Genomic DNA, 21731 nt, shown 5'->3' on the forward strand with positions numbered 1-21731 from the left:
AGGCTCTAAGACACTTCCCCTTGCCATTTCACATAATCTTGAAGATCCAATACTAAATGATTGATGTTTTACTATATTGTAATGTTTTTCTCCATTTGAGCCTTTCTTCATTAAAGACTACACTTTATTTGCGCTTTGCACTTAAAACGGACCTTTTTGTGCTTTTCGAGTTTTATAACACTAGTTTTCAAATGTAAAAAATCAAACAATATAATTACTGCTTCCTAGGCACTTAGACCAAACCATCAGTTTCTCTCAGATGGAAAAGAGTTTACAAAAAGAACAAAATGACATTGAACTACTAGCCCAAAAAGCTTAACACAAACACTATACCAAATGATCATATAATTTTTGCAGCCTTGGACACATCTCAGCATCAGAATGGAACATCTACAACTGTAAGAAGTTGCACACCTAAATCCAAAATAACAAGGGGGTACAAAGAGACTTAACACGGGGACGGGGCAAGGGAAGACGAAAAGCTAGCAGAAAGAAAGTTTACACGAAAATGTATGACGGTTAGCTACACTGAAACTGTCTAACGAGCAGAATTCACACTCTCAAGACAAGCATATATCTGTTGTTAGCCGTTTGGTTTATGCAAAAAACAAATGCAGCTATCGCTACATAATCACACAAGCCTTCTGAAGTTCCGCGTAGTAGTCTGGTAGGTGCGGACTAACAGGCCAACTCCTATTCCAACTCCTACGCAAATGCCAAGGCCGATACCTACACCAACACGGACCCCAGCATTGAACCAGGATAGTTCCCCATCTTCACCATCCATATACTCCATCTGTCTCCAATACATGTTGCTGTAGTCTTCTTCGCTTTCTGGTTCATACTTTCTATATTCTGTAACCTGTTAACACACAATGAAGTTGAGAAGCCGTGCAAATTCTTGGACTAGCGATGATTGAAAGATCCACTTCTGCCAAATATTGAAACTAAGAAATGCTAAAAGCCGGCGACTATATCTGAAAATCTAACGAAGAATTGACAAAAGGAACTCAAAAATCTGAAAGTGACGCGAATATATGCAAACATCCTTTACATTTGAACTTTCAATTTTCACTTAAAAACTAAAGCAGCACAATAGGCAATAGAGTCAACAGAAACATTATACTTGTAACTTTGGACTGAGTAGGGAGAAAATCGGGCCTCTATCACACGTAGTACGGACATTACATCTCTACAAGGTTGTTATAGCAAGTGGAAAGCTAAGCATTTATTAGTTTCTTTTGAAAAATTCATGGCAAAAGCCACAATATTCAGGAAGCAATAGTCATCCGTTCTAGCATTTTACATTTTTCACCAGTTTTCATGGAGGACCACATCTAGAGCATGTACCCAATTAGCAGAGAATTCACCAGCCACATGATACGCTACAAGAAAATTAAATCCATTTCAATCAGCTCAATATAAACAGTATAAAGGCACGGAGCTCTTGAAGAGCCACAAAGGAATGCTAGAACAGAAAAATGGGCAGACCAAGCTATATTTATGGTGATAATGCCCCTGCATATCAGGTAAACTGGGTGTGATGAACTTGAGATTGCATATTGGCTCCGTTCTCTAATTGATTGAGGGGGTACAATCAGGATGAAGAGATGGAAAAAGTGGTTCATGCCAAACATGTTAAGGAGGACTACTGGTGCAGTAAAATTCTTTTTATCAAGCATGCTCACGCATGATTATTAAGAAGAATGTGTCAAGTAATAGGACCTACAAACACGAGAAGGAAATGCAGGAGCCAAATCATCTAATCCTACATCATGAGGCGGCGAAGAACTGTGAGATATCTTCCTTAAATCTTTTTGAGATAAATTGGTAATGCCAAAATCTTGAATAGATGCTTATTGCAACTGGCTACGAAGAAACAGAAGAAAACCAATTGGAAGATCTGGAGTACTATTCCATCACATGTTTTGTGGAACCACAGACGGTTTCTTATCCGTACTTCTAAACTGAAAAATGTGTATGTCTTCCATCTATTGTATCTTAGTATGACCTTAAGAATGTGAACACTGTAGACATTCCACTTAACTTTATCAGTTCCCTACATTCGATTAGGAATTTTTTTTTTTTTTTTTATGAATACTGGCATCTCCTTGGTGCTACTTTTTGTACAAAACAATTTCCAATTTCTTCAAACAAACAAAAAAAGGATAATGACCCCACACATCAAGGTCTTGCAGACTAGGAACAATGCAACATGGGAGACACATAAATTTAATATTAAAGAATCATCTGAAGGTATGTCTCAGCCCATACCCAATGACACTGATTAAGATAAGATTCTAAAAAGATACAGGCTTTTCGGTATGTCGTAACACAGAAACATGTTTTCATCATACGAAGCATGAACAACATTATCCAAAAAAAAGAAAGATATGAAGTATGAATAAAGCCAGATGCAATTGTAGGGTAAGAAAAGGAAGTTCTCATGGCCATGCTATCACTCCTTAGTCCAGACTCAGCCAAAATAGAGCACGACAGCTGACAACATCAAGCGAAGACGGATGAGCATGAATAGTTTGTTCAAAGAAATTTAAGGACCTTGAAATGTCAGCTAGCGCACATTTTACTTCGGAAAGAAATGAAAAAAGGAACCAGACAAAAAATTGAGGGTATAAATCTAGTAAAAATCTTCAAGAGAGATTCCACACAAGGATATTTTCAAAAGTGCAGCTTGTTATCATGAAAAAAAAGTTGTAGAAAACCTAAAGCTAAAAAAAACCAATAGTTTGCACATCATTTACAGTTTAGGAAAGGAAAACATTTGTGCCCCAAATTCAGGTTTGTCCTACTTTTACCAGGAAAACAACCCAAACAATAGTCTGCATTTGAAACAATAGATTCACCCTAAAAAAAGGAGGATGAGAAAGAGGAGGAAGAAGAGGAAGAAAATGATCAAAATGGTCCTTAATGTATAGCGATTTCTGTTACTATTTGTTATTTTTTGTACTTCGACAATCATATTATTTTTTGGTAGTGCTATTCTGTTACTATTTTGTTGTTTCTTGCGTTACTTCTTTTTTGGGCTGCTTTGGACTGTTTTTCTTCTTGAACCAAGGGTCTATGGGAAACAACCCCTCTACCTCTGAGGTAGAGGTAAGGTCTGCATACACTCTATCCTTCCCAAATCCCACTTAGAAAGAGGGGTCTTCATTGGGTATGTTGTTGTTGTTGGTCCTTAATGTATAGGGTGGACTAGTTTGTTCCTTGATATATACACTACCCAATCAAAAATAATCCTAAATGTATGCAAAAAGTGATCATTTTTGTCCTAAACACTACAACTAACGGTTATCTTCATAATATCTGTTAAAATTAATGGTCCTTAATGTATGCAAGAAGTATAAATGCAGGCATTTTTAGGTTTGTTAACCGATTCAGTCCGTACATTTAAAGGTACCAGTGGTAATTCAATTACGTTGACTGTTCGGATGTGGCCTATCAGCTGTTTTTGCATTTTGATACGCATTATAGAATTTGAAAACACCAAATGGACCTCGAAAAAAAAAAGGTGCTGAACTACCAATTATACCTGCAGATCAAGTTCAGACGAGACATCTTTCTGCTGTTCATCTGTTTCATGCTCCGGGATTGAGTGTAACATACCCTTCCTGTTGTGCTTCTTCCGGTGATTGAGCTGCAAACTCTTGGTCAAGATGATAGGTGTCCCGGAGAAGCAACCAGTAATAAAGACTTCAACTGTTGGTGATAATGATTCAGAATCTATAATTTGTTTACCCTTCAGGAAACCAGTGCCAGCGTTCATCACCGATTCACAATTCATGTTCCATCTCCTCTCACTGTTTTTAGACTCCCCAACAAAACCATTACTACTCGACATCTCTAAAAACCCCGAGAGCACAAGATCATCATTATTGAAAACCTCAAATTTCACACTTCCCGTCAACCTTATACTATCCGTGCTCACAAATGTAGCTTCTTCGGATTTCTTATCAGCCCGATCCCTTCGAAGGAGACAAGACACTCCTTCTGAATACATGGAACATCTTGTTCCATTGACTTCAAGCAATGTATCGGGACTTAGAGGAATGTGGTTGAGAGTAAGATATTCCGGGGTGGAATCATCAACCATAAAATTGCTGACTCTAATATAGAAAACTCTTATATCTAACCAAGATAACGATAATTTACCACACGATGATTGGTAAGAATGGTGCCTAATAATTTGGAGAGCAGGATCAGCCAGTTTTCCATTGCTGAGTGATTCATGACCATTCTCCATGTTTAATCCTCCACAGAATCCTTCACCAGACACCGATATAAGGACATAATCGAACCATGAATCGGGACCAACGTGGGCCAAAAGAACCCTGTTCCATTATCAGATATCTCTGATCAGAGAATCATACATTAATGTTTTTTCAGGCAAAACATGGAGAGAACAACAATGGAAATGCAAAAAGGGAGATTTTATTCCACAAACCACACACAATATAAAGGTTCCAGAAAATAAAGAGACCAGGATTTTAGGAACAGAATTTTAACTAGAAGGGCATATAATTAAATTTAATTACATGCTTTCTTATAGGATCAAATATATTTTTAACCAAGCAAAATTGTGTCAAGGCTGCTAAAAAACCAAACTTACTGGAGATAATTATGCCTAGAAGGCTAGAAAGACCCCAAAAAATAGAAGAGGTCAATGAAAAAACACTTCATATGAGACTTAGTCATACAAGTTAGCTATACTAAAAAAATGGCATCAAAATTGAATAAAAAGAGAATCTTGCAAAGAAGGCTATGAATTAGCAGCAAAAATCAAACATTCTTGAAATTAAACACTACCCCACCAGTAATTTTAGATGACAAATCCAAAAGTCAATACAAAGTTGAAATCTTTTCTACATTTCATCAAAATTAGCTAAACTAAGAAATGGCATCAAAATTGACTAAAAAGAAAATCTTGCAAAATTAGCAGCAGAAATAAAAGATTCTTGAAATTAAACACAACACACAAGTAATTTTAGATGACAAATCCAAAAATCAATACAAAGTTGAAATCTTTTCTACTTCATCAAAATTAGCTAGACTAAGAAATGGCATCAAAATTGAATAAAAAGAAAATTTTGCAAAATTAGCAGCTGAAATCAAAGATTCTTGAAAATAAACACAACCCCACCAGTAATTTTAGATGACAAATCAAAAAACCAATCCAAAGTTCAAATCTTTTCTACATTTCATCTCAAAATCAAGAACTAAACTGGCTCAAACAGAGATATCATCATAGCAAATACACCAAAACCAGAAAGACACCAACAAATTGCTAGCAATCCATAAGCAGCCAAAGTAACCCCCACTCCCCCCCCCCCCCCCAAAAAAAAAAAACAAAAAAAACCACCTTTTACCCCAAGAAATAAAAGAGAAATTTACATACAAAATCCTAAAATTTTCTCAACTTGATAAATTTATCAAGAAAATCTTGTATCCACAACCTCTCTCTTTTTTTCTACTTTCTGAATTTGTGTATATCTTAAACAAGCAGCAAGAGATCTTTTAAATCACTTTCAAGCTCCAAAAAAGAAGTGTTTTTTCTCATCAACTTCCACCAAACTTTTGGTTGGCTAAAAGATTATATACTCTTTTTGGAGTTTTCTTCAATCTTTACAATCAAAATGTGTTTTTTCCTTCTCTCTAGTCTCTAGTCTGTAGTCTGTAGTCTCTACTAGTATTTTTTTCAACTGTACTAATGTTTACGTGGCTTTATCACCAAAAAAAGAAGAAGGAAGAATAAGTAATGTTTATGTTTTGGAGGATAAGGTAAATCAGAAATGTTTATTTATGAAGAATATTGAATATTTCCTGTTGTGGGTCCTTTCTATAGTCAAAAGATAATATCCATAACCATTCAATATTTATAAGATTGTTGTCCAAGATATAGCAAACAATGGTTTAATTTCAAAATATTCAGGGTGGACCATATAAATTTTGTTACATTCCAGACTAGGGAAAAGGAAGACTGAAATGATCTGGAGATGATGTAAAAAGGATATAAGTGATTGTATTAATGAGTAGAGATGAGAAGTTGAATATAATGAGGATGAAAGGAATCAAAGGTATATCGAACAAAGTATTAGGATAAAGTAATTTAGATATGATATGAAGCATTTTTAGTTTATCGAGAACATGACTTTAAATAGAAGATGGGGAGAACGCGGATAATTAAGGATAGAAGGTTAGTAAATAATTGAGTGTTGTCTTAGTACTCTAGCTTATTCATGTATTTGGCTTGATGGTAGTGTGGAGTACCGTGTGTGTCGTACGTAGTATTAGCGTATTCATGTAGTTTTTGACTTTTGGGATATGATACCACCTATTATTTATTATGTTTAGGTAATTGACCTTGTTGATGTTACGATTCCTTGCATATATGCTCCGCATTGTTTTGCTATTAGTTATCATATTTCTCTTAATTACCATTCTTTCGTTTAATTACTACTTTGAGTTGCTTTACTTGAGCCAAGAGTCTTTTAAAATCTATCTCTTTACCTTCAAGAGATAGTAATAAGGCCTACATATATTCTACTCTCTCTAAAATTCATTTCGTGAGTTGTTGTACATTCAAATACTTGGTAAGTAATATATTTTTGATTAAAAAAATTTAAAAATTGTACAATTAGTGGTCATGTTTATATATCACTTTTGCTCCTGATCTTTTATTTTTGCCCCAAATAATTTTTTGATGAAACATAAAATTATGTTTTCAAATCATGATATCTCACAAGTTATGTTACACGTCTTTAAATAAATTATATACCGCTAGACATAAATTCAATTGATATGGGGGTGGTGAAAAATTCATGAGCAAGAAGAAATGTTGATGGTGATGGGGGCCAACAAAGAGGATGGGTGTTGGACTTGGATCACATTGTGAACCTTATCTACAAGAAAAGAAAGAATGAATGAATTTTAGTTTTATGAGGTCGGTGATATCTTCAATTTTAATTTCAATTAATGAAAGTGATGTTTTGAATTTATTAATTTTTTATTTGTAATACGGATTGTGGTATAATGATGAAATTGCTTTATTCTTAATTAAAAATTTTAAATTTTATTGGTGCTTCAGTAAGAATTATAAATACTAAATGACAAATCAAAAAAACTTTTCATTTGTAGATTTTAAGAAATGTACTAGTGTGCTATCCAAAATTAAACATGACCCCATTCACTTTCCTAATTAAGTATATCATTAATTAAAGTATGTATGAGCCCCTTGAATTTTCCGCTGCGTTCGTTCAAATTATCCGTTGTGTTTTTATTTGTTTATAATTATTTAAAGGAACATTAAGTAGAAGAAAATTTTGATTATTTTTATTTTTATTTATGTCTTAAAATATAATATTTTTAATTAAATATTTACTTTTTTTTAAAGTGTTTGTAAGTTTTAAGAATAACTAATCTCTTAGAACGTGCGTTGCACGTTTGTCCCTTATTATTTTATAATGTTCTTTATATTATGAAGTTAAATTATAAAATAGAAAATGCTAAAATTAACAATATTAATTTTACCTTTTATATTTTTATTAATTAAATAATAAAAACATAAAAGTGGGACATTATATTTTCTATCAAACAATAAAATATATGAAGATAGTTAAGATAATATAGTCTTGAATGGGAAGAATATGTTGAGGAACTTCTACTTGAAAAATTAATAAATGCATATAAAAGCCTCTGTTGAAATTAGCAAATACATGAAGAAGAAATAAATTTGTGTAAAACCTGCAAATAAAGCACAATAAATATATATTTATCTTAGCTCCATTCAAAAATAGGATGATTTGTCTAAATTTTGAATATATATCTATGCCAAATTTGATTTTATTCTAGTAATTGATGAAATCACAAATATAAAAATATTTTTCAGATTTTGAGCTTATATGAATTGCATTCTTCTTTTTCATATACTATTCTTTTAAATGAATTTTTTTTTCGTAGAACATTAATTTCGCTACTCAATAATTGTAAATACCTCATTGGCTATGCATATATGATTTTGACCATTCTATATGATCTTTGTTTCTATGTTACTATAAGGTGAAAATTAATAATATGAACTAAAAGATTAAAATGAAACAACTAACTATAATATCTAATTTTTAATAATTAATAACAGTCTTCCGATCATCACAACCTGCTGAATCAACATTAGAACTGGCAACAATTTTTATATCGCTAATAGCCATTATTTTAGGGGAGCATTTTTATGTCGCTAATAGCCATTTATTTTTAGTGTTGGCAGCAATTCTCTGAGGTTGTATTAGTATTTTCTTGATGACAACTTCACCGTCGAAGATATAATAAATAAACTTATGCGTAATAATTAAAAAAAAATATTCCAATATGTATTTGCATGATGCATTCAGAAAGAAAGAGCAACCGAAAAGACCAAACTATTATATTGATCAATTAAAAGCATCTTAAACCACAATCAAAAGTAAAATTATAAACTCAGTCATACTATGTTTCACAAAACCAAATATATATAAGGTTGAGTTATAGGCTTATAGCTATATAATCCATAGTATACTCTTTAGCAATTATTTAAAACTCGTGTCAATCACCTTATAAAAGAGAAAGATTATATTCAAAAATAAATATATATAATGATATCAAGTGCAAGAAATAGAAAAAACAAAGGTAACAAAGGTCTCAAATTCATAACATTTCATAAATATATATCCTTTTCCTCTTTTTATCATTTTAGTTACATGTTATTATTAGATATTTATGAAGATTTTTAATTCTCAAGTTTTAATATTTTTAGTTACCTACTTTTGAGTTTCTTCAGTTAACTAAACAAAAGAATAAGGGGGAAACTAACTCCCTCATCCCCACTGAATTTAGAATTGGGTGCCTTAAGCATTAAAGTACTATTATTTCATTTATACTTCACTATTTATTATTTTATTAATTGAATATTTTATAATAACAATAATTTCGTATAGAGGTAAAATGGTAATCCAATTTTGGAGTTTGAAACTTTTCACTTTTAATATATATATATATATATATATATATATATATATATATATATATATATATATATATATATATATGATGATGATTACTACTAAGAATAAAAAATCAAAAAGTAAATTAGTTTTATCTTGAACTTTTAAAATGACAAATAATTTAATATATCTATTTTTAAAAATCACGATAAATAATTTGAGATAGCAAAAGTATTAAGTAGTGCGATTAATTTATAAAATAACAATAAAGAAAAAGATTTAAATAAGAGGAATGTTTTATCTCATTTAACTAACTCAATAATAGTTTACATGCTCCACACATGTAAAATGTCATATTATGACTTTTGAGGACTTTTGTGCAGCTACCTTATGAAAATTATTATCATTTTGTGACCTAATAAAATCTTTTACACAATTTGTCAATGATTTATCAAATGATACAAATTGAAAAATTGAATCTTTTAGTCATAAAATATTTGTCAATGAAGAGGTTGACTTTATTAACTCCTAAAAGAAAATTGATAAAAGACAATTTAAAGTCTAAAAATGACTAATCCAGTAAAGAAATTATTCACTCAAAGATTTTGAGGGACAAAACATATTTATCATCTTATTTGAAGAGTTGGGATTGCCAATATTAGACGTAAACATAAAATCTTTTTTTTTTTTCAAACCAATTATCAACACTCTTTCTATTATATCCAATAACATATTCAGTATAATTCCACCGTATACTACAACTAATAACGATAATAACAATATATTTAATTTAATCACATAAGTGATGTTTGAGGAGAATAAAGCATACACTAATCTTGCTCCTACTTCATAGAGATAAAGAACCAGTTTTCAGTTACCCCTCAACTTATATAAAACAACATTTCAAAGTATTTTAAAAAAGAAAATACATAAATGAAAGTAATAACAACAAAATAATGCGAAACACCCAATCTTTGACCCTAAACCCTCCCTTCTAAGGTCATATACTCGGTAAGCTCAAGATGAGTCATGTCCTGTCTAATCACCTCTCTCCAATATTTTGTTGGTCTACCTCTACGCCATTGTCAACCTCTCATACCTCCTATTGTCAACCTCTCATACCTCCTCACTGGACATCTAAACTTCTCATCATTTTTCTCATGTTGTCCACCACAAAAATTACTCCTAACTTATCCCGAATATCTTCATTCCTAATCTCCACAACTTTCATCTTCTAACCCTATTGTGTTATGTTTGAAAAATAAATCTAGTTTCAAAATTTTATGCTATTTACCCCATTTTTAGAATAAAAAAAATAATCTATACATTACAATCCCTGAATTATTGATCTATGAACACACTTCAAAATGCTCTTACTACCCAAAAATGAAAAACGTATATATTTAGCTTCTTTTTCTTTTTTACAACGAAATGACAACATTTGTAGGAGTGTCAATGCCAAGATTTCCAATTCATTTATGTATGCTGTATATATGCCAGTTTCTTCCATAACAATACGTACATAAACTGGGTCGACAAAAACAGAATGGATTGAACAAAACCAAAACCATCAAGAAAACAAATTATGCTAACTAGGTCAAGAAAACCAGAACAAAAAGAACAATAAACAAAACTATCAGAAAACAAATCATCATCATCTGTCCCTTGACGCTCGCCTTCTTCATTACCATGCCAATCTTTTTCTGCAACAAATTGTGGTTTCCACGCGATAAGAATACTATAACCGCGATAAAAGTTCTTTGGAAATTTGAAAACTAGATAAAGCACTAGCAATTACCTGAACGAAATCAAGGCGATTAGATGTACTGTCCATCTCCGTGTCCAACTCACTTAAGATCTTGTCCTGCAAGGAACATATATTGATTTTAACTACACTTGGCTTCAGCGGAGTTCAATAGAAGCTTGAGAAAATTAATTAAAGCAGCTGCATTTTGTTGAGTGACAAGAAATTCAAGGAACTGATTAAGCAAGATGGTAACACTCACATGTGCAAGAAGTTCATCATGTATGGTGAGCCCAACATCTCCAATTCTGACTACGCTGGCACTAAGCTCGTCTAGCTCTTCATCCTGTTGCCTGCACAGGACATCAGTCTGTTGTTAGAAGTGAAAGATCCAGAAAATAGGCTTTCTGAAAGTTAAATTTAAAACCTATAAAAATGCTGTAGTACCATTTCAAATAGATTCAAGATTCTGCTACATGCTCTAAGTTCTATGTTAATTGAAGTCTTCTTGACATAATTTTAAGTGCTGCCAAAATTATACTGCTAACACCTTTAATGATAGGTACTAGAGGTTAATGAATACAGCATACTATTCCATGATAAATGAAGTTGAGTACACAAACTCAGAAAGCTAAAAAGACAAGGCAGAATGGTTATGACCACGACATAAAGATCTTAGGGAGGTTGATGATACATATCATCCTCCCCACATAAATAAAATCAAAAGGCTAGGATTCCACAATAAAGATTGAGAAAGCATTAAGAGGATTTCTCAGAAAGATAAATGGAAAGGTGCATGCAAGATTCAGTGAGATTGGAAATAAAATAAATTGGCAATAAAAACATGACAAACAAGGATAGATGCAAAGAAATGGAGGGAAGATTACCTCATAAGAAGTAATTGCCTATCTGATTCTGATGATATCAAGTCATCATTATCTCGGGCATTGTATGCATTGGATCTCTCTTTCTGATCAGAATCTGGCAATCTCAACAGTTCTCGCCGCATCCCACTCAGATTAGATGTACCCGTCCCATTTGACTGCTTTCCAGCTACTACAGCTTTCTTCATGCTTCCCACCTGGTTAAAGGCAATTGAAATAGCCTTTTATTTTAAGGAACCAAGGTACAGATGAATATATATATGTGGCATCAACAGAATCAGTTATACTTGAGCACGGGCATTGCTGGTCCATCTTCTTCTCTTATCAAGCTCAATATCATTAATACCATACCAAGAAGGATCTCTTGCTGCAACATCAATTGTTTTGTCCAATTCATCCACCTTCTCATCAAGAAAACAGGAATTCAGCATTGATAAAAGGAGATGAAGTTAGAAATAGCTGCAGTAGATCAATATCGATTCACATTCACAGAAGAACAACACTGGGTATGTTGCTGCATTGACAGAAGAACATTTTTCCCTAAGTACTAAACACGACAGATTGTACAGTACAAATTCATAGACTGAACTTAAGAGTGGTGCAACACATCAAACATGCAATTGTATCTGCGGTCTGCCTATTCAAAATCACCATTATTCATTCACGTACTGTACAGGCAATCAGGAAGACATACAAAGAGAATTTAACAAACCAAACAGCGATAAATATCAATTAATCAAGTTTCAAGGAGCTACGATTTTGCACATACCTGCCACTCAATGCTCTCACATGAAGCAAGAAGTTCTTTGGTAAGATGTACTTGCTCACTACTTCCGGTAGGAGTTTGCTCCCATTGATGAAACGTGGACAAGAGCTTGTCAATCTAACCAAGCACGAATTTCAAGAGTTAGATTGTGTAGTCAACAAACTTGATCACAGATGAGAACCAACAGATTCTAACAGCAAGGAAAGTCTTAGTTTATCCTTTTCTTAACAGTAAAAAGAGATAAACTTTCTTAGTTGTTCTGCTTAGTTTTTGATTTCTTCTATGATAATAGACAATAGCCTCAAGAAAATCACAACAGTAGCTTTCTTACCTGTTACTGGAGTACTTTATTTTAATCCTTAGTCTAGAAGAATTCTACTTTATCTCATAAACACATTACTCACCCCCTCCCCCAAAATGTTGAGAGAGAAAGAGATAGATACATGACACTATGACAGGAAACATCATCAACCCTTCATGAATCTATCTCCATGCAAGAATACGAACAACACACTAATAAAAAAAGGAAATCTTAAGACGAATAGGATTTACTTCACTTCAAGATTATAAGAACATCACTACATAGAAGTAGTTGAACTTACAGATTCTTGAATTTCCTCCTTGACAATATAAAAAGGATCTTGAGCTGAAGACATCTTCAACACCAACTGTAGAACATTTAACTGGACACATCAGATAATTAAAAAAACATATATAATACAAATAAAAAGCATCAGGAGAAAGATGATGGAGAACTATATCGTATGCTCTGACATTGCAAAGTAGTACATCTCAAAATACCTTTTCCCTAAAGTGTATTATGACGGAGAGATACAGTAGCAATTTAGCAAGAAGGCTTTTCCGAGAAAATATGAAAATTATCAGAAGGATGAATTCCAAAAAAAAAAAGAAAAACTCTTATATACGACCAAAGTGATATGTTTGTAATCTATATCCCTAACTATCTCCAGTAGAAAGGCATTACAGATATCCAATGCGAAAATTCAAAATAGTCCCCGACTTCTTTCAGTAAAGAGGTAGGTGTATTTCGGTTCTTGTTATATAACACTAAGCATGAATGTGCCTTTATGTTTGTTCAAAGTGAACATGTTCGGTCTGGGTTGAACCTAAATTCTTTAAACAAATGGAGAAATGCATATGCTAACAGACCTATAGCAAATAAGGTAAACAATTTGTTCCACAGCTAACTCATCTGAGAAGTGAGAAAAAATGTAAAAAAGCCCAACTGAATCAACTTTAACAAGTCCATGTTACCCTTCGGGATTTGTAATGTAGTCATTATTGATACAAAAGTTCCAGATTGTCATTCAAAAGCTCTCGAATATGAATTGTTGGCTTTTCAGGAAAAGCAGGTATTTCCAAAAACTCAAAAATATCTATTTAGATAAGAGAATTTTACCCATGAGATCTGAGAATAAAAACATAAATCTTCACAAAGGAAAAGGGTCTTGTGGAAATCCCCAAATACAAAATGAGATTTGTCAAAATTTTGGAAAGCAAGCTTTTCATAGAGAAATTCCATACCAATCCATTTGAACTCACAAAATTCAAACTAAGCAGGTCCTCTTTTGATAACTGGGAAGACATACAGGTTTGTGTCTTTCATTTCACAAGACAATAAAAAGAATATGAATAAGAGAGAGGAACATGGTACTTGATTTCATCGGGAAATAGACCAGAGAGGGTGAGAGTAGTTTGAAAGAGACCACGAACCTGTGCTGTTATCCATTAAAAGGCCGATGTGCAGTATATATTTGGGATATTATACAACAATCCAGTGAGCTCCTTGATGCATTCCACTCGAAATTTATTTACAGCTTTTTTAGAAATTCAAATAATTTGTACATGATTTTTATCGAAGAGAGCATGGTTCGTAAAAAATTTAATTGACATTACTGAAGTGCTTAGCCTTCGGGACACATTCGATATAGTTGTGCAAATTTTTAGTTAATAGCATTAGCATGTGACAATAAGTTGCTTACCTGCAAAAAGAAATGTCAATCAAAACTATTAAACTAAAATCCTTGCACAACTATATCGAATGTGTCCCAAAGGCTAAGCACTTTACAACAACAACAACAACCCAGTGGAATCCCACAAGTGGGGTCTGGAGAGGGTATGATGTACGCAGACCTTACCACTACCTCATGAAAATAGAGAGGCTATTTCCGAAAGACCCCCGGCTCGAAAGTCACAGTTCCAAGTACGAGAGAAAAAAAAGAATATATAGCATAAAAGTAAAAATAGAAATAAAAATAGGAATAAAAATAAAAATAAAAATAAAAATAAAATGCAATGCAAAATAGTTACAAGACAAAAACAATAGCTATAGCAAAGTACTGCAATAATCAAAGACAATAGCAACACAACTATAAAGGCACGCCTAGACCTACGACCACCCTAGACCGACACACGGTAAGACACCATTCTATCCTTGCTAGCCTTCTACCCTAATCCGCGACCTCTACTCTTTTCTATCTAAAGTCATGTCATCGGTGATATGGAGTACCGCCATATTTTATCTAATCACCTCTCTCCAGTACTTTTTCGATCTACCTCTACCCCTCCACATAGCCCTCAAATCCAACTGCTCCCACCTCCTAACTGGGGCGTCGACACCCCTCCTCTGCACATGCCCAAACCATCTCAGTCTCGCTTCTCTCATCTTGTCGACCACGGATGCCACTCGCACCTTCTCCCGAATAACCTCGTTCCTGATCTTATCACTCCTAGTGTGTCCACACATCCATCTCAGCATCCTCATCTCCACAACATGCATCTTCTGAACATGAGATATCTTTATTGGCCAGCACTCTGGTCTAAGCACTTTATGTTAATAAAATGAATGCAAACAATGCCTTCTCAGAAACTTCTCATGTTTGACTGAGTTGAATTCCATAGTTGCTGGAAGCAGAATTCAGAGCAGAATGCATCAAGGAGCCAACTGATTGTAGTACATGGGCTATATAAAAATCCAAATATGTACTGCACATCAGTCTTTAATGGATATCAGCACATGTTTGTGTCCAAGGCATACTGGTACAACTCAGAATACAGCTCAGCCAGCTAAGGTCGCTCCACATGTCGCTAGTGGTAACGGTCGCAAGGGTGTACAGGGTAATGGGAACCAACTCGTATCGTTATGCTATGGCCAGAATGGATGCTGTGGCATCGAATGACGTGGTCATAGGTATTTTTACAATTTTTTGTCATGGGGCATTTGCATTTATAGATCTTGGGTCTAACTATTCTTATATGTCACCACATTTATCATCTTGTTTGGAGAGGTTGTTGTCTCGACTCCAGTGGGGGAGTCTATTGTTGTGGATGAGACTGTGAGGTTTTAGTACAGATCAAAGACACCGCGGTTGAATTGATTGTGTTGCCTATGGTGGACCTCAATGTTATTATGTGTAAGAATTGGCTGGCATCATGTCACACCACACTTGATTGCCACTCCAAGGTTTTGAGGTTTGGTATTCCGTGGAACATGTAGAACTTGCTACTGCAAGGTGACGCTCTTCCCTTACCCTAGAATCCACTCCGGGTCGGAGGAGCAACTAGTCAAACTTCATGAACTATGGAATTGTATAGTTTCCATGACCCAGGGAAAAAATCATATCTTTCACGAAGGTGCAGAGGACTATTAGTCAGGGTTTGTTTGGACTTTATTGCTACAGTTCATGACCCCATGGGTACAATACTAGACAATGTTCCAGACGATCTACCCAACTAACCTCTCAGAGGAAAGATTGATTTCTGCTCTAAAACTTCTCCAGGGACACATCATACTTCCGTCGAGAGGGCTTCATCAGGCCTACTGTATGGATGATTCTAATCTATGCATGTACATCAACTATGAGCAGCTGAACAAGGTAAATATCATGAATAACTATTTGTTGCCTCGTATAGATGATTTGTTTGATTGCAGGGTGAATCGACAAATCAGTAAAATAAGAACTCAAAACAGGAATTTTCGTAGTAAAATCGCAAATCTAAGAAACTTTAAGGCCTAAATTTCCTAGAAAATTCTCAGAAACGTTAAAGGCCTAAATTTCATAGCAAAATCACAGAACAAAAAGGCCTAGATCGAATCGAACCAAATTCAAGAGGTGCAAAGTGTAATTTCTTACCTCACCTCACAGCAAAACGGAGATGGAGAGGTGATGAGCGACCAAAGATGGAGAAGTCGAGGTAGATTGTGAGTGATTAAAGGATTAAAAGTTGAAGAAATGGAGATTCACCGACTTTCTGAGCTACAGATTCAGAGATCCATTTTGATTTGGGCTTTGATGCTTCGCTATGTTGCTGCGATTTCTGAAGACAAACGAGGCCGGCACCCAAAACTGATCGACTGATCTATCACATCCGTTTATTTATTCCATTAGTAAAAACTTAAAATAAAGAGATAATTAGATAGTAATTTCAATCAATAATCTAGCTCAAAAAAAAAAAGGTCACGGGCCAACAGATCGGACTTCAATTTATATCACTAAAATAATCTGACAAGAACAATTTAAAGAAATAAAATACTCAACCCATCACTATCTAATCTATAAAGCCTTTATCATTATTATCTAATTGGTGTACAGATTCATGGCTACCTCAACAGTGCGCATGATCTCTTAAACCTGTCTCTGTATCATGAAACAATGCAGATCCAAATAGACGTCAGTACGTGGAATGTACAAGTATGTAATATGGCAGAATGAAACATGCATCAAGGTAGAATAATATCAATTCAGATATTTCAAATCGAAAGGTGAGAGACTCAATCAGGTGCCATAAGTCTAAAGTAAGGATACATTTTAGACAGAGACCAATCATATACAATCCAATCAAATTCAATCCAATCATGTACAATCCAATTCAATCATATACAATCTGATTCAATCCAATCATATACAATCTGATTCAATCCAATCATATACAATTTGATCCAATCCAATCATATACAATCCGATTCAATCCAATCATATACAATTTGATCCAATCCAATCATATACAATCCGATCCAATCCAATCATATACCATCCAATCTAATCCAATCATATGCAATTCGATCTAATCCAATCATATACAATTCGATCCAATCCAATCATATACAATCAACTCAACAATAAAGTCAAAGGACTCAACTCAATAGATATGCAAATTAAAATTTAGCAATGTTTTACAATTCGACTCAATCATCTACAATCTCAATCAAACCAATCATATCATGTACAATCCACTCAATTTGAGAGTTTCTCTAATCGATAACCATCACCTATGAACCAGTGATATACAACAAACCGACGTTGTTGTCACGTTCGTTTAATACTTTGCCAGGGTATGAACGAATCAACAAATTATGGATCCAACAATCAATCAAGTCCTATTATGTCAGAAAAATGAAATATGGAAACATCCAATTTTAACGGTTCAATCCCTTCCTACGTTGGCTACGTAATTCATGGGATTGGAGTAGGGACTATACTCTTATCCAATTCGGTGCTCAATACTCATCAACACTCAATATACTCATATCTATCATGTCAGATGTTCAAATCATCTAATCTGGTCTCATTAAATTCTTTTCAAAACTCAATCTCATCTGGTCTAATTAGACCTTTTTTCAAAAGTCAATATATCTCAATCATCACTTCTTTCAATCAAACAATTCTTTCAAGACTCATTCATAACTCACCAGGACTCCGAGTCAACAATCATTAATGTTTTCATTTAAGACATGCTTTCAACTCAATCATGCAATAGATATTAAATGTATTTAAAACATAATTGTAACTCATCAACTCATTCGCAAAATAGATGTTTTAATGTAAAAAAATGTTCAACTCGTTTATACTCAAAATACTCATGCTTAACATAAAAATTAAGAAATTTCTCAAACTTAAATCATACATTTTCAAGACTCCAACTCAAAAAATCACTTATACTCAAAATGCTCATAAGACTCCAAAAAAATCACTTATACACAAAATGCTCATAAGACTCCAATCAAATCGAATTCTGTAAATCATATCATGTAGTAACTTTAGACTCCAATCCATTACATCTCAAAACATCATCATCAACATTACCTCTTCATCAACCATTTCACTTTTTAAAAATGAACATCATTTACATCATCATCAAACTTCTTGCTCCAAAATCCTTATTTAGTTATATGTTCAATTTCATCAAACTTATTAAAATATGCATCATCTCACTTTGAGAGCAATACTTTATTTATACATGAAAACCATCAATCTCAACCTCAAGGCAATTTATGACAAATATGAAATCTCATCTTGGGTTCATATGAATGAATACATGAATGTATACCCAAATACTCAACTCAAAAACATCATCAATACATATGGATTTATTCACAAAAACTCAATAGAAATTTTAGATAACTCAAAAACTCAATTCATGGAAACTCTAAACTCAACTCAACTCGAATCAATGAAGATGTAGAGCACGAGGATGAACTTAGTCCAACGTTGTGAATAGCCTAACATACCTGGAATGAAGATTATCTCACCGAAAATCAAAGACATGAATTGAAGATCTTGAATCTTAACTCTTCTTCTCCTTTCTAGTCTCTTCTCTAAAATTTCCTAAGGTGAAGGAGAGGAAAACCTCCTTGGATATTATGAGGGAACTGGTTTTTTTGGTCCCAAAACGACTAGGGTTATACTTGGAAAAGGTGGGGAAAAGACCAAAAAGCCCCTCCCAAAAATTGAAAATGGGCAAAAATTTGAACTAGGATGGAACAAGTCCGCGTCGCGGAGTTGTTCCCATATAGTTCATTTTTTTCGAAATTTTAAGTTGAACCAAAATTGGCCAAGTCTGCGATGCGGACTAGTCGCGTACCCTTCTGGTTAACTGGACATAACTTTTTACTCCAAACTTCAAAATATGTAATCTTGATGGCGTTGAAAAGAAGATTCAATGAGATTTAATTTGATAGGTCTTGGATCACCTAAATACTTATATATTGAGAGATATGATCATTTGAAGTTGACCCTTATATGATCTCATACGAAAACTTAGTCAATAGAAATTCTTTTACTTGGCTTGGTTTTAGAGATTCCTTATGACCCTAATTCACCTCTAATATACTTAAAATACTTAGGAATTGATCATATTTCATATATACAGTTAGAAATCATTCATTTCGAGTTTATACACATATGAAGAATGGTTCGAGTCTTGGCGAATTTTTTTTGGGGTGTTACACTACTCACCTCCAAAAATGTGGTGCATCGATGGGTCCTAATAAGAAGTTTCGGTTCGAGTTCTGGATAAAGACTTATGCCATGTGAATTTAGAATAGTCGAATTTTAATGTGGATAAGTGAAAAAATTGATTTTGTTTTTGTTAACTACTCACTATTCTCTACATTCCATATCAAGTGAATTTATGAGGCAATGCATATATATTAAGAAAAATATTCAAGGACATAATTTGAACCATACTTTCCACTATTGCCTTTTGTAAAATCATAAATATAACTTTGCAAGTAGGTGATTTATCTCCTAGAAAATATAAAACTTCAATAAATGAAAGGGCAAATATGAAAAAAGTTGCAAACATCTATCTAGAACTTTGAACAATTCAATTATTTTGAACAATGAAAAATTCCTCAAAAATTCACTTAATATGGAATGAAGAGAGTATTACTTAAATATAGATATTCGTTTTTAATTTTTCAATTCATTTGAAAAAAGTTTCAAACATCTATTTTGAAATTTGAACAATTCAATTATTTTGAACAATGAAAAATCCCTCAAAAATTCACTTAATATGGAGGAATATTACTTAAATATAGATATTCATTTTTACTTTTCCATTTCATTTTCATTTATTTATTATTTCAAAAATAAATTTTTAGAAAAATGTTTAAACACCCTCAAATTATTTAGTTAAAATAATTAAAAAATATTTAAACAACACGATAATTATTTAAATATATATCTGGTTAAACATTTCACTCCTTTAGGGGTCGTTTGGTAGGAAGTATTAAAAGAAATAGTCCATGTATTATGTATGGTATTATTTAGTACTACATTTGGTAGGAATTTTGGGCATATGTATAACTAATCTACACCCTATATGGTGGTATTAGTGATACATATGTTTAATACCATGAGATTAAGCTATGTAAAGATAAAAGTACCCCTCAAATCCTTTTAATCATTTTTTTTTGATTTTATGTTTTGTATTTGTACCAGTAAATTTATTTTAAGTAGCTTACAAATTTTATTATTTAGAAAGAGTTGTTTGTTGCTAAATAATTCAAATACAAATCAATAAAATATTTGAAATGTGAGTTGTTTAACATTTGCTAATTGAAAAGGCAAATATATCACCACATGACGTTTGTGATTTTAATTGAATGTATTATTTATTGATATATGTGTGCTTTTCTAATTATTTGTATTTTGAACAATTTATAAAATTGCATACATATTAAAATTACAACTTTCAATTTTTAGGTGTAAAAGTAGATGTTTTTTTTTAATTTTACAACCGTTTACCATTTTTCAATTTTAAAAATAGATGATCTATCTTTTTTAAATTAAAAATTGATGTTTTGTGATTGATCAATTTATTAAGATGACAATAATTTACCCTCAAATATTTCAAGTGAGAAAAATAGAAAACATGACAACAAAATTGTTCTTATCCTACCTAGTTAGAAGCCCACAAAAAAATTAATAATCTAATCCCATATTTATCTATCTTGACTCAATTACATAAAAAGAAACTCTCATAATATTTCAAGGGTATAATTGGAAATAAGTTTTTTTTTGTAGAGTTTTGATCCAAATACAAGATTAGGTGGGAAACAATAAACCAAACACTTGATAAAAAATAATTCATGCATTACTAATTCCTGCATTACTAATCCCTGATTAATTTTTGTATCAAACGACCCCTTAGTTGTTTGGAGGTAGATGAAAAAAAGAAATTTCTAATAGCCAATTTCTACATATGTTACTTTTGATACCATACAGACTGTTTACTACTACATTGAAAATTATACATTACATGTTGCATCTAGTGTTCTAAGCTTGGAACTTAGTAGGTGTTTTATTAAAAAGGAAAAAGTGAAAAAAAGCTAAGCACTTCAAGATGATATTGAAGCAGAAAATACAAAGAGTAGTTATGAATTCACTCAGCTTGTGCTGACTTTGAAGCCTCTCTACCTCCACGAGATAAGGGTAAGTTTGAGTACATTCTACTCTCCTTAGACCTCACTTGTGGAATTTCACTGGATATATTGTTGCTGTTATCCTCCAAAATTTATAGTAGGGACTGAATTTGAAGAACCA

At 32.9% G+C, this 21731-nt stretch overlaps 2 protein-coding genes across 9 annotated transcripts; both read right to left on the reverse strand.

Moving 5' to 3' along the window:
- Positions 1–270: 270 nt before the first annotated feature.
- Positions 271–5697, reverse strand: LOC129881096 (uncharacterized protein At1g01500-like). Of its 7 annotated transcripts, none has more exons than XM_055955484.1 (3): positions 5414–5696; positions 3551–4349; positions 271–931 (listed from the first exon to the last, which is right to left on the reverse strand). In XM_055955484.1, exons 2-3 carry the CDS (start codon positions 4259–4261, stop codon positions 866–868), a joined length of 777 nt encoding a protein of 258 aa, XP_055811459.1. In that variant the 5' UTR covers positions 4262–4349; positions 5414–5696; the 3' UTR covers positions 271–865. The 7 variants fall into 7 exon arrangements, with proteins under 7 accessions (XP_055811459.1, XP_055811451.1, XP_055811436.1 ...); XM_055955476.1 differs by having other exon boundaries at positions 300–862; positions 5472–5691; XM_055955461.1 differs by having other exon boundaries at positions 300–862; positions 5436–5691.
- A 4733-nt stretch (positions 5698–10430) lies between these two features.
- LOC129881138 (syntaxin-61) lies at positions 10431–16777 on the reverse strand. 2 transcript variants are annotated; one of them, XM_055955516.1, is made up of 8 exons: positions 16544–16777; positions 12987–13052; positions 12388–12501; positions 11906–12019; positions 11622–11815; positions 10997–11087; positions 10789–10854; positions 10431–10693 (listed from the first exon to the last, which is right to left on the reverse strand). In XM_055955516.1, the coding sequence occupies exons 2-8, from the start codon at positions 13038–13040 to the stop codon at positions 10583–10585; spliced, it is 744 nt and encodes a 247-aa protein (XP_055811491.1). In that variant the 5' UTR covers positions 13041–13052; positions 16544–16777; the 3' UTR covers positions 10431–10582. The 2 variants fall into 2 exon arrangements, with proteins under 2 accessions (XP_055811491.1, XP_055811481.1); XM_055955506.1 differs by having other exon boundaries at positions 16539–16777.
- Positions 16778–21731: the final 4954 nt, after the last annotated feature.

This window comes from Solanum dulcamara, chromosome 1 (assembly GCF_947179165.1).
Source record: "Solanum dulcamara chromosome 1, daSolDulc1.2, whole genome shotgun sequence".
Taxonomy (NCBI): domain Eukaryota; kingdom Viridiplantae; phylum Streptophyta; class Magnoliopsida; order Solanales; family Solanaceae; genus Solanum; species Solanum dulcamara.